The sequence below is a fragment of the Aulonocara stuartgranti genome (genome assembly GCF_965226115.1).
Source record: "Aulonocara stuartgranti genome assembly, chromosome: 16".
Classification (NCBI taxonomy): Eukaryota; Metazoa; Chordata; class Actinopteri; order Cichliformes; family Cichlidae; genus Aulonocara; species Aulonocara stuartgranti.
In genome coordinates, this window is record NC_138952.1 from 19,882,084 (window position 1) to 19,895,426 (window position 13,343).

Genomic DNA, 13,343 nt, shown 5'->3' on the forward strand with positions numbered 1-13,343 from the left:
TTTAGAGTTCACAGAGATTTATCTTAGAATTATTAAGAGAGAGAGAAAACATCCAGTGGATATAACCAGGATACATAAGACCATCTCTGAATGCACGCGCATCGAACCTTGCAACAGAAGACCACACTGGATGTCACTCCTTTCAGCTAAGAACAGAAAACTGAGGCTACAGTTTACACAGGCTTATCAAAAATGGACTGGAAAAACACATCTGCCCTGACGTCTCAAGTTCTGCTGCTGTGTTCGGACTGTAGGGTTAAAAAATTTTGTGAACAACTTAAAAGTGTGGATCCCTCCTGCGTTGTATCAACAGTTCAGGTTGTTGGTGGTGTAAAGTTTTCAGGGATATTTTCTTTGCGAACTGGTTTTTTGAACATGACAATGAAGTCACTGTAGCTAATTGGCCTCCGCAGTCACCAGATGTGTAATGCTGTCATGTCAATCAAGTCTCCAGCACTTCAGCCTGTGCCACAAAGAATTAGGTCAACTCTGAAGAACAAACCATGACCAGCCTGATATTTTCCCAACATATCTGTTAAAGTGTTTAGTGAGTGTCTTTTTGTGTATATTACAAAACCAGCATGGCAAAACTCATATGATCATGTAGATTCACACAGATTTATGTTTACATATTAAGAGTCTGAAACCTTGCTAATGGTTCAATGATGCACTGGCTTAAAATAAATGTGTTTGAAAAAAGAATATCTTTATTACAACATGATGCACAGAGATAACAGAAGCATCAACAGTGAATCACAAAGTCTATAGTAAATAAAAGTAAACAAATGTGGAGGTATTCTGTGCCAGGTAAATCCAAGGATTTCAGTTAGAGTGCCAGTTTCAAGTTCAACCCAAACCCATTAAAAGTTGCCCTTTAATGATGATCTGAAGGCAATAGCTGAAAATCGCTTTGGATGTTCTTAGTTCTTGAAAGAAAAATAGTAAAAAACTGTGTCCTTTTGCTTAATCTGAATCAAATGGAACAACTGCCGGGTACTGTACACAGAAATCTTGAAGAACAAAACTCTCAACTCTCAAAGTCACATAATGAAAAAAGTTCTCCTTAGTGCAAAGAGAAGACTCGAGTCTGCCATCACAAATTAAGGTGGACAAAGAACTGACAAAATAAAAAGTTCCTCCCTTGGGGCGTGTTTATTTAATCCATTAGATCAAAAGTGATCAACAAAACTTCAGGACAGTCCAGATGTTTGCAGTGCAGATCAGCCTCACAGAGAATCTGTTTTTCTGTGTGTGGCCAGAGGGGGGCAGTGTTTGTCTTTATATGCCATCAGAAACGCTCATGTCAAGCATTTTTCATTCATCACGGTTTACAATAAATGAACATTAAGGCACCAAAAGCACAAAACTAGACCAACAACAAAATTCTACATTTAAAAAGCAGCTTTTTCGGAGTCACAACACTGACAACACTCGTTCACTCCCTCTCACCTATATATTTTTGTCCTGTCAATATTTAAGACAATTCAATTCCATTCAATTTTATTTATATAATCACAACAAAAATCGCCTCGAGGCACTTTATATTGTACAGTAGATCGCACAATAATAGATACGGAGAAAAACCCAACAATCATATGACCCCCTATGAGCAAGCACTTTGGCGACAGTGGGAAGGAAAAACTCCCTTTTAACAGGAAGAAACCTCCGGCAGAACCAGGCTCAGGGAGGGGCGGCCATCTGCTGCGACCGGTTGGGGTGAGAGAAGGAAGACAGGATAAAATATGATTCGATGCAGAGAGGTCTGTTAACCAGAGATGGGCAGTTACTATAATCTGATTACTTTTTTCAAGTAACGAGTAAAGTAAGGGATTACTATCGGTAATTAGATTACCGTTACTTTCCCGTAGGAACGCTGCATTACTGCGTTACTAAAACCGTGATTTTTTGCGAGAATGTCTCACGACAGTGACGTAAGCGAGTGCGCCGTTAGTGACAACAGCTGTGTGCAGATCAACAATGGATCACATATCGATTGTGGGAGAGAGTATGAGCGTGCAGCGTTTAAAGCGTGGAAGTACTGACCTTACTTTGAGTTTGATTCCATAAAAAGTGACAAAAATATTAGCGTCCATCGTGCGTGGGAAGAAAACTTTTTACAGCGAAAAAAAACCCCTAAACTTCCAAGCAAGCACCGAGTGCGCTATGACGTAATGGGAAACTCACAGAGAAACTCGCGGATTCTTCAACTGACCGCGGCACACCTGCACCAGGGTAAACCTCCGCCTACCCCCAGTCCTGCTTTACAGGTGAAAATAGAGCAACAGGACCGCTGAGTCTTTGACTTTATTTATTTTCTGCTGTGTTTTACTTGCATCTATTTGAAAGAGTGAGTGTAAACACAAAAAATATTTTATTTTATGTGCTGGAATGTGCAGAAAATAGGTTTAAATGTTAAACTAATTTATTCAAGTCAGAGAATGTTGCATATAATTAAATCTTTGCTTGATGCATAAAGTTAAAAGATTAAAACTGATAAAACAAGTTAAAAAAAAGAGACTTTTCCATTTGATTACATTTTGTATGATGTATTATGTAGAAAAAGTAGAATTGGGCTGAAAGATCTATCGCTTTATCACCTCTTCAGGTTGTAAATCGTGTTTTTAAAAAGTAACTAAGTAATTAATTACTTTTGAAAATAAGTAATCAGTAAAGTAACGGGATTACTTTTTTGGGGAAGTAATCAGTAATTAGTTACTGATTACTTTTTTCAAGTAACTTGACCAACACTGCTGTTAACACATAGTGAGTGAGAAAGGTGACTGGAAAGGAAAAACTCAATGCATCATGGGAATCCCCGGCAGCCTACGTCTATTGCAGCATAATTAAGGGAGGATTCAGGGTCACCTGGTCCAGCCCTAACTATATGCTTTAGCAAAAAGGAAAGTTTTAAGCCTAATCTTAAAAGTAGAGATAGTGTCTGTCTCCCGAGTCCAGTCTTCACTCTTTCGACACATGTAAAATAACAATAGGATACTTTCATTTAAGCGTCCCCATTAACAGTGCTTGTGCTGCTCATGTACAGCACACTCTTCATAAGTCATTACAGGAGCCTTTACTGACCATCTCCATTATGAGAGGACTGATGGTGTCAGGCTGGATGTCCTGGATCTGTAGAATCTGTTTGCTGTATTCCTCAGTCATTGTTCTCATCTCTGTAAAGCAGGCTATCACTTTGGGATACAGCAGGCTGAAATACAATAGAAAAGTCAATAACTGCAGTATGTAAAAACATTTCACACTGACTGGAAAGGGGCGAGAATTTGACATTTCACTCACTGTTTCTCTGGACCTGTTCTCCTGCAGTCAATCCAGGTTTTTAGCGTCAGCGCCAAGTTTTCATGAACTTTGTCAATCAAGCTGTGCTGCTGCACGCCTGGACGGTCTGGCAAATCAAGTAAAAAACAAATTTCTTTTAATTTGAAGCCACTTCGCCCTGAGGAAAATCTGAGAATGCATTTTTATTTTGGGCTGGGTACAAATGCACACTGTTTGTAGGGTTTAAATATTTACAGGGTTGGTTAATTATTGATTTGGTCCTAGCAAGGACTGGGATGAACTGCTGAAGAACGACCATCACCTGGAGAAAACAGAGACATGGCTTGCATGAGAACGTATTCTTCCTCCTGTAGGCCCAGTGTGCGCAGGGTGTGGTGAAATCTGAACAGAGGCTCCAGCAGACATGGCTGAAATCCCGCTGGAAAACACAGGAAAACGGGTCAGGAGCAGGACAGATACGGAAGGACAGTCTGAGGGCCACTGAGGTCTGATCTGTTCCCACTTTTCTCCACACTCCAAGAAACGGATTCAAATGGATATGTTTAGTTCCCACTTTCGAGTGAGCTACCATCAAGGTGATTCTGGCAGGGATTTATGTGTGAAAATGTGCAACACATGTACAGGCAAACCACAATCTAAAAGCTCATTCATGCAGAATTATCCACAATTAGGAAGGAAAAAAAAATCAGGGAGAACGATGAGCTCAAAACTACCAGCTACACAGTAAATATTCACCAAATACACAAAACACGTATGCCAGTCAGATATGCGCTCCAAGAACATGCTGCAGGATTTTCCAGACATTCTTGCAAAACTATTTTTGCACAAGTTCTAAAAAAACCAGGGGTGGTGATTTGCCACAACTTCCCTACAGTTTTTCCAACACACAAGGCTTATAAATGTAACTGACATGCTGTTAGCCTAGGAGCACTGAAACGGTGAAAGGAATTTGCACCAATAAAGACAACTAAAAGCCAGCGGAATAGTCGGGATATCCTTGGTGTGTTGACTGGAATCAGTCAGACATCATTTTATACTGATTTCTGTTGTTGTGGATGAAATAAAGGTACAGTTATTCCACTTGGCTTTGCCAGACAGATTGCACCAGTCCCAAAAAAATAATATCTAACAGATTATAAACAAAATACAAAGTATTTATAAAAGCATTTATACCAAAGACCCCTGTAGTTCAAATGTCATTTATGGTTTATGTGTATTTTCATTCCTTTAAAAAAAACAAAACAAGGAAGTGCTATTTTTAGTGTTTGTTCTCTGTGTGACCTACTTATAGGTCAGTCTGAGCAGTTAACTCGCAAGTAAAGTAGCATGAAGAGCAAACACCTTTGTGATGGATATTTGTAGCTGCACACCTTATCCAGTGTGAAAACTGCAGGTCAGCACCTTGAAAATTAAACAGAGCTATATTCCCTGTAATCTCAACTTTCACCTAGTGCTCAGTGTGAATTCCTTATTCCTAAGAGCTGTTTGTCTAATAGTAAAAGGAAACCTTCAGACAGCGCGTTTGTGAAGCACTTTGGATCGAAAGAAGTAAAAACCAGTTTGACAGCATTGCAGTGAGTGTTTCTTAAGGAGTCATATTACACCACCGTGTGAGAACATGTGACAAGAGTGATAACAGACTGGAAATGTTACTGACTGACTGTTGTCTGACTGCTTCAAAAATAAAAGTGCAACATGTGCATGCATGTTAGGAGCGTCAAATTTCTCTTTGTTCATTTTACTCCTGTTTAATAACAGTTTGCAACGTTACATATAGTTTAAAAGCAAAAAACTAGCGAGATCAGAGAATAACGACTCAACGTGTTCATCAAGTGAAAAAACATTTTGCGGGGGCAAAGGTCATTCAGTACACGTTACATGTTATTTAATCAGGTGTACAGAATTTGTGATCAGGGACGTTACTTTGAGTCCTCAGACAACACACACCTCAGAGTTACTCCAATTCAATCAACAACAGACCATAATTGTCTCCATTACTGAATGCATTTTGTATTTTTGTATATTGACTTGGTTATAAGCACTAAGTCCATCTTTATGAACAGTGAAACACAGTGAAACACCTACATTTGCAGTTTCTCACACTCTTTGGAGTACGTCAGCATTTTAAACTGCACAGCCACTCATTGTCACACTTTTTTCAGCAAAAGCTTTCATACACCGCTGCAGTCTTTGCCAGCACCAAAAAGCACCTCGAGATTGCTAACACAGCAGATGATTAGGGAGCTAATTAGGCCTAATCCTCCACTATCCTCTGGTAAGCAGCGTCAAATGTAGAGACAAATGAAGAAAACAAGTGTCAAAAACTAAACTGCAGTTCCTCTAATGACCACTTGAGGCTTCATTCATTCATCATGCTTATCCAACTCAGGCTCACCCCGGGGCTGCAGCCTATTCCAGGTGCCAATGAAATAGTGGACGGTTACACCAAACATCGCAAGGCTAACAGACAGAGCGCAACAACCATTCACACCTATTTAGATTCAGCAATAAGCCTAACATTGGATTTTCCTGAGTGTGTAGAGTCAGTTGCTCATTTTAGGCCATATTGTATAAAACATGAAGTTCAACTTTTCTAATTTACATGTCAGAAAGGAGGATTATCCAGGACATGCTCTTCTCTTCTGGGATGGTTTGAAACACACAGCAAGCCATAATAATTGTCAGATAAACTATTAAAAATGCTCCAGATGATACAACATCACAATTAGCTACTGCAAGTAGTATCAAGCCTACCAGACACCTATCACTGCCAGGACAGGTATCAATCAACTCAACAAACTCAACTATTAAGGTGAGTGAGTGGTTAAAACCTCTCACCTCAGAACACATGAAGCAGGAAACTATCCACAGAAGCCAAAACTTTTTTTTTGTACCAGGTTGTAAACTTGCTAAACTGGTTGGCAGTTTTAACGTGGGAGTCTGGGAACTGACTTGCTTTTTGAGCCAGCCTCAAGTGGCACCTAGAGGAACTGCAGTTTTTGCCACTTGTGCATAGGTCTCATTTTTCAGGTCTGGAGGTCAAGTCCCACTGACTGACTTTGTTCAGAATTTTTTTTAAATCTCTCTTTAAATGATGCTTTGTCACAAGTGTTCAGGAAAGTGGCCACTCTAAGTGACAGTCTGACTTCACCTAATCTAATCTAATCTAATCTAATCTAATCTAATCTAATCTAATCTAATCTAATCCATCCAACTGTAAGAAGTCTTACCTCGTACAGCGTCATCTATGCAGTATGTAATATGGCCACATTCCCATGTGCTCGTTTTTGAGTTGAACACCATGTTGAAGCGGATCTGCATTATTTCAAACGTGGCTCCCTTCAGCAGAGATATTTGGTCTCCCATGGTAAGAGACCTGTAAGACACCAGTTTGACATCAAGTGTCGAAAACGTGCCGACTGAATATAAATATCCGTTGATGTACACATTTACCGGAAGTCTTGGAGACTTTTGGAAAAGCTAATGACGTTCTGGATCATGTAAGTCGTGAGGTCGGCCACATGCGGAAGAGCAGTGAAAACACATCTGTTTTCGACGTCATTCCGTATGTGGTGTTCTTGTTTTTTAATGGAACTGTGGAAACAGGAGGAGGATGAAGAGCATGAGGTGGCAGATGGCGATGATGTGGGCTCGGTGGTAGATTTACTCGCAGTGCTGCAGCCGTTTCTAGGGCACTCGGTCAGAGGGTTAAAGAGCTTGCTTGCCGTCTGCTTGTGCGTATTCACAGGAAGGATGTTTCGGTCCATAGGCTGAAAAAAATCAAAGATCAATTACACAAGTTAAAACAAAGATGATGATTGGTACGCTTCAGAGTTTGGTAGGAGACTATATCTCTGGTCTGCTGCCTGCTCTCGAGTTCGCGTTTAAAGTTGCCTCGAGCCTGGTACACCACTGAAGACTAGGGTAGGAAAAGTAAGGGTTTTGTTGTTTTTAGTGTTTTAGGCTGGGAGTTGCACATAGTAAATCAGTGGCACCAAACTTGGTAGGAGGTTTGAGACCATTCTTGATTATGGTCTGTAGCTGAGGCAGGTAGGCTGTTTTTAAGTTGGCGTTGTGTGCACACCCTGTGTGTGCATATGTCAGTGTGGATGGATGCTAATGAGATCCTTGTGAGGTGAGTGTTTTGTGCTGTGACTTTTAGTGTTGTGGGGAATATGGCTATTTTGTTGGATCACTTGTGAGTGCTGTTGGCCAGGTGATGGCAATAACACTGTGGGGTGCTGAGCCACCCTTGATGTGATCATTGTGTGGCCATAGCTCTCCAGTTTGTGGTTGGTCACTAGTACGCTTGATTTACTGAACTTTTTGGATTAAAGTAACTTGTTGTGGTATAGGGCCACTTGTATGTGACTGTTTGTGTGGTGGAGACAACAGATCACTTAGTTGTGATTATTTGTTGCTACTTTTGGTTTTGTGTTGTAGCAGATCAGGTAATCATTTTGGGTTTGTGACTGTTGTGCTCCTTTGTGTTGGTCACATGTTACTTTTTGTCTGTTCAGTGTGGCAACTTCAAATCCTCATGCCCATCCATGCTTAGAGATGCCAACTATAACGTGAACACTGTGCTTCTGTTAGCTTTAACTTTTATTTATTTAATTATAAGGAACTGAAGGCTTCAGAGGGGCTTTTAATAAATTTAAGGGTCCTAGAGGAACCCTTTTAAGGGAGGAGGTGTTACGTCCCTCTGCAGCTTCTAATCGTCTCAGTGTTTTCAGCTGGTGCTAATTGGCCACACCTAGTCAGGTGTGGATAAAAGCATACCTGAGGCAAGCTTTCCGGCAGTGCACTAGTCTTTGCCTTGGTGGCACCAGCCATTTTAGCCAACCTGGTTTTCCATTTTAGGATGAAACCTCTTCTCACCCACACTCTGTTATTCGTCTCCTTTTTTTATGTTGCGGCTTTTGAGCCGGGTCGTAACAATGATGAAGAGCTGAAACTGCATGCATTCACTCACACACCCTGAAGCTGCTGAAGCGGGAAAATGCTGAGTCGAATGTGCTGCGGTGACCAAAGAGCAGTTCCTGAATACGTTTTTCTTGTTGGAATGAAAGCTCCACTGGGGAGTTAAGCATCTTATTCTTCTTGATTTGGACCCTCCTCTCCTGCACCTTTTCATCAGACATGACCACTGAACAAGCACAAAAATACAAGCATTTACTATGTCAAGCATGTCAGCATAAAACAACCTGATCTGATTCATAATTTCTTCTCAAGGCATGAAAATTATGTGTATCAATTTATTGTATGACATGATGTAAACATGCAAAATGATAACAAGCATTCTAGAAACTGATGGGTGCACCTTTTATAATACCACACACACTTCCTACAGTGACTTAAACATTAAGTATAAAAGCCTTTAGATGTTACTTACTGTCTTTGCACATGCCAATGGCCTGACATTTGCGCATGCGGCAGGCTTGACAAGACCGGCGGCTGTTTTTCGTTATAACACATTTATTCAGGAATGGACAACGGAGCTGGTTTGACCTCTTTATGTTACGTCTGAAATGAAAAACATCCACTCACAAAATAACAGCTTCATGCCTTAGGTTTAACTGCTTGTTAATGCAAATATCTAATGAGTCACAATTTGCACAAGTTTACTGAAATTGCACAACAAATGTGCAGTCTCAAGTTCTGCCGCAACATTTGTTTGATAGGGTCAGAATTTGGTGTAAACAACATGAATGCATGGATCTCCACTCCATTTAGGCTGGTAGTGGTGGTGTAATGGGGTGGAAGATATATTCTTGGCACACTTTGGGGCCCTTAGTACCAACTGAGCATCATTTAAACATGACAGCCTACCTGAGTAATGTGCCTGACATGTCCACAGTGCACCCATCTTCTGATGGCTGCTTCCAACAGGACAATGCACCATATCATAAAACTCAAATCATCTCAACCTGGTTTCCTAAACATGACAACAAGTTCCCTGTAATCAAATGCCCTCAATAAAAAGCTCTCAGTAAAATAGAGCACCTTTGGGATGAGGTGGTCTGGGAGATCATGGATGTGCAGTAACTGTGTGATGCTATCATGTCAAAATTGACCAAAATCTCTGGGGAATGTTTCCGGCACCTTGTTAAATCTATACCACCAAGAAATAAATCAGTTCTGAAGGCAAAAGGAGACCACCCTGGTACTAGCAACCTGTACCTAATGAACTGTCTGTACTGTGTGCACTGTGTGGATTTAATTTGTGAAGGTGTTGAAATTAGAGAAGGTCAAATTAAGAACCAAAGTAGATGAGAATATCACACTGACACCACCTTTTATGCCAGAAATTGAATGTTATCTGACCACTCAGCTCACCGACAGCAGCCCATCTGAATAACAGGGACAGAGAGAGCTTTGGTGGCAGCAAAGTGAGGTTTATATAAAGAATACTTTGGCCTAAAGAAGTCAAATAATAAACAAAACTGAGCACACTTCTAAATGAGACAGTTCAGAGAGCATATATGGTGAACAGTATAATAATGTTCAATTAAAAATCAAAATAAAAGCCATTAAAATAAATGGTTAACTTCAATACTACAAAACTCTAGTATTTGGGCTCCCAGTGATTGATGATGATGATAACACATTGATGACACACAGCTTCCTATCTGACAGACATCTTGAGCTTCTCGTTGTATAAACTCTTTAAACAAAAGGTCAGATAATTTTAAACGTTTTACAGCTGAATGTGAGGAAAACTGAAAATGTGATTAGTGTTAAAGTTAATATATCTGTTACGTAGTTACAACACATTTCAAACATAACAAGCTTCTGACTCAGAGTAAATCATGTTTTCATTTATCACGAGCAGACTAGACCACTGTCATTTCCTGTTTGTGAGCCGTCCTAGTAAAAGAGTTCAACTTATTCAGAACACAACTACACCAGTCCTAACTAGGTCAACAAGTCACAATCTAGTCTTCTGAAACCTGCATGTGCCACAGAAAGAATACAATTCAACATCCTACAACCTCCTACAACTTCATGGTTACTCAGGTCACAGTGAACTGAGGTGGCCTTCAGATTGCAGAGCAGACGGTGTCGAGCTTATTTCACATTTTGAGCCTATGAAAGCAAGATAGTCACTGTATCTATGTATATATCTATGTATATAGATACTATGCAAGATGCAAGTATATGTATAAATGTAGTATAGAGAATGTGCTTGTGTGTATGTGTGTATATCCGGTCCTCACGATCGCGTGTCTGTTTATTTGGTTGACAGGGTGCTAAAAGTACAGAGGTGCTGAATTCAGGTGAACTGAATTCAAATTAACTTATAAATACTACTTAAAAAGTACTTTTTGGGCATGAAAAAAAAAGATCCGAAATGTGGTTTCACTTTATATGATATTAAAAAATTTACAATATAAGCAGCCAATTAAATGCCATGAACATCCCCCACACCACCAAAAAAAAAAAGTATTAATGACTGCCTGTACTCTTTATTACATTACAGTGTGTTTGGCATCACTGTGTTGAAAAATGAAGCGGATGCCAATCAGATGCTTTCCAGATGGTAAAAGCAATCTGATGGTATTTTTCTGTGTTCATAATTATATTAATTTTGACAAGATTCCCAACACCACTGGATGTTTTACTAATGACTGTGGTATGAAGCTAAATATGTTGCACTTGCTGTGTACCTCTCTCCTGACCTATTAACAGAGATTTGAGCCACAAATTTCAAGACCAGTTGCCACTGATGTTTAGTCCAGTTCTTGTGTAATTTGGAATACCTCCACCTTTTCTGCATGTTTTCTTCCCTTAAGAGCAGATGGATGAACTGAAGGGCCAGATGCATCTCTCTGTGTCTCTCTGTGTCAGGTCTTTGCTGGATTTTTTCCTCTTTCTCAAGGACATGACTTTTAGAAACTGTTCATCTGCTGGAGATGATGGAGTTTTTCTAACCCTGCCACTTCTTCTTTTGTCTTCTACTTCTACTGAAAATTCTTAAGGACACACTGCTGAGATATGCCAAATTTTCATCTAATATTTCTTATTAGATGAACTAAGTTATTAGTTATGTATGGACAAAACACTGGTTTGAGTTCAACCAGGAGCCTTTTATGCTCATCAGGTACAAAAACTGAGTGAGTGAAAATGACTGAGAAAGCAGCAAATGTCAACAGAAAATTTTTGGAAGACCTTCTGGAAGACTGGAGAACTATTGCTCAAGACCACTTTAAAAGATTACAAGAAAGTCTGGCTCCTCGGAAGGAAGATCACTAATTTGTCATTTCACATTCACAAGGGATTCTTTTCATGACAAAAATTTTTCTAAATATAATTAAAAACATGAGAGAAACTCTAGAAGCTGGACTATTTGTTTTCTAAAAGCCCTTAAACAGCCATTTATTGCTTGATTCATGATGTTATTAAATGTTGAAGAGCTTTACCTGAAGAAGCCCTTGCAGCCTTCACAGGTCAAGGCATTGAAGTGGTAACCATTAGCCAGATCTCCACAGACACCACACACTCTGGACTCCTCATCATCTGTCAGCTTCTCCTCCTCATCCTCTTTATTCAGCCTTGCGAGCACTTCACTGATGATCTGCACTCCAGCGGCCTTCTCGCTCATTCTCACCCGAGAGATAATCAGATTAGTCTGGCGTCACTGCCTTCACATCTGTTCTGGGCAAGATTGATTCAGTAAGAAATGGAAAGGTTCCCTGTGAGATCAGGCTTAGGTTTAACTACTATCAGCACTACTACGTCACAGTTAATGTACAGGATACACACTGTATATCCTACGTTATTGTGCTATGATACTCTTAAATGAAAGGATATGACCATAATACTGTGGCTGAACCATTTGCTTCCAGCAGTGACGCATACCTGGATATGACTAAAGGCTCCTTGTGGAGTCATTTACGTCTATTACAACCCCCTATTCATTGTGGCTAAATGGTCACAGTAGGAGATCACCTTGATTTTCATCAAAGAGCAAGAGCAATTTTCTGAAGTGCACAGAACAGCTCACAATGTTCAAGTGCAAAGAACAATGTGGACTCTTCAATTTTTTATTTATTTTTTTAATACTTTCCAGTGGAAAAACGGTAAGTTGCACAAAAAACAAGCACAGACTACTGTTGATTAATGATTTAGCAACATACATTTCAGGTATTTTCTGCCAGTAAACAATGCTTAATGCAACCTTTTTAATTTTAACACTCAAATCCCTCCGAATTACTGACACACTGAAATCACAACTTTAACGTAAGTCGTTGTGTTTCTTTAAAGCATACACAACTCCACACACTCCACTGAAGCAGCGTTTAAAACATGCTTGTTTGGGAGTGCTCCTACTTTACTCCCACCCTGCAGGCAGGCAGGTTTGTAACTGAAGCCTGACCTGTCTAACAGGTGTGCACAGGTCCACACAGGTTGTCATAAAGTAAACTCTTTTCCTTCCTTTACCTGGTTAAATGTCTGGCTTAGGTCATTCAAATCACTCACCTGATGATTCCAGATGTCAAAACAGCTGTACGTGGTCCACAGGTGCCCGCCTCACTTCGCTTAATCAGGGGGAATTTTGAGCATGACCAACAGGGGAGAGAATCGTTAACAGGTCGTCGTGCAAGCTTTCGACCAGCTTAATGTTTAATACTGGCAGTTTGCCACAACTACAACCGGCTGCAGCCGAAGAAACTGTGTAAAATCCAGCACCGCCTACTGATGTCGTACTTCGTAGACGCGGATCACGGACGCAGGGGCGTTTCCAGGATGGAGCGACACAGGACGAATCCAAATATTTAATCGGAAATGGAATCAGCACAGAAAAAAAGGACACGATTTTCTTGCAAAAGTGATGAAACATAATTTTTCGTTGAATAATTGTGGAAACGTGAAAAAAAAGAACTTTTAATGTAAGTTATAATCCTGTTTAAGAGTCTTCATGCTGCACGTTGTAAAATCAAAATATATAATAAGTACCAAAAGTCATTATGGAAAATGGCACCATTTAATGTTGAGCTGCGATTATTTTAATTGCTTGTGTGTTGCTGGGTATCTGTAATAAT

General features: G+C 40.0%; 1 protein-coding gene across 3 annotated transcripts in view; it reads right to left on the reverse strand.

The window, feature by feature from the left end:
- nr1i2 (nuclear receptor subfamily 1, group I, member 2) overlaps positions 1 to 13,216 on the reverse strand; it is a 110,026-nt gene extending 96,810 nt beyond the window's left edge. The window contains exons 1-9 of one of the 3 annotated variants that reach the window (XR_014271970.1): positions 12,781 to 13,216; positions 11,721 to 11,950; positions 8,693 to 8,823; positions 8,277 to 8,446; positions 6,751 to 7,067; positions 6,528 to 6,673; positions 3,599 to 3,715; positions 3,298 to 3,403; positions 2,140 to 3,208 (exon numbers count right to left, since the gene is read on the reverse strand). Coding sequence is in view for 2 of the 3 variants with exons in the window: in XM_082508980.1 (XP_082365106.1) it covers positions 3,052 to 3,208; positions 3,298 to 3,403; positions 3,599 to 3,715; positions 6,528 to 6,673; positions 6,751 to 7,067; positions 8,277 to 8,446; positions 8,693 to 8,823; positions 11,721 to 11,902 (1,326 nt within the window). In the remaining variant the exon portion in view is untranslated. Of the gene's footprint in view, positions 1 to 685; positions 3,209 to 3,297; positions 3,404 to 3,598; positions 3,716 to 6,527; positions 6,674 to 6,750; positions 7,068 to 8,276; positions 8,447 to 8,692; positions 8,824 to 11,720; positions 11,956 to 12,780 lie in introns of those variants that run through there. The other 2 variants (XM_082508980.1, XM_082508981.1) reach the window with 2 other exon arrangements.
- Positions 13,217 to 13,343: the final 127 nt, after the last annotated feature.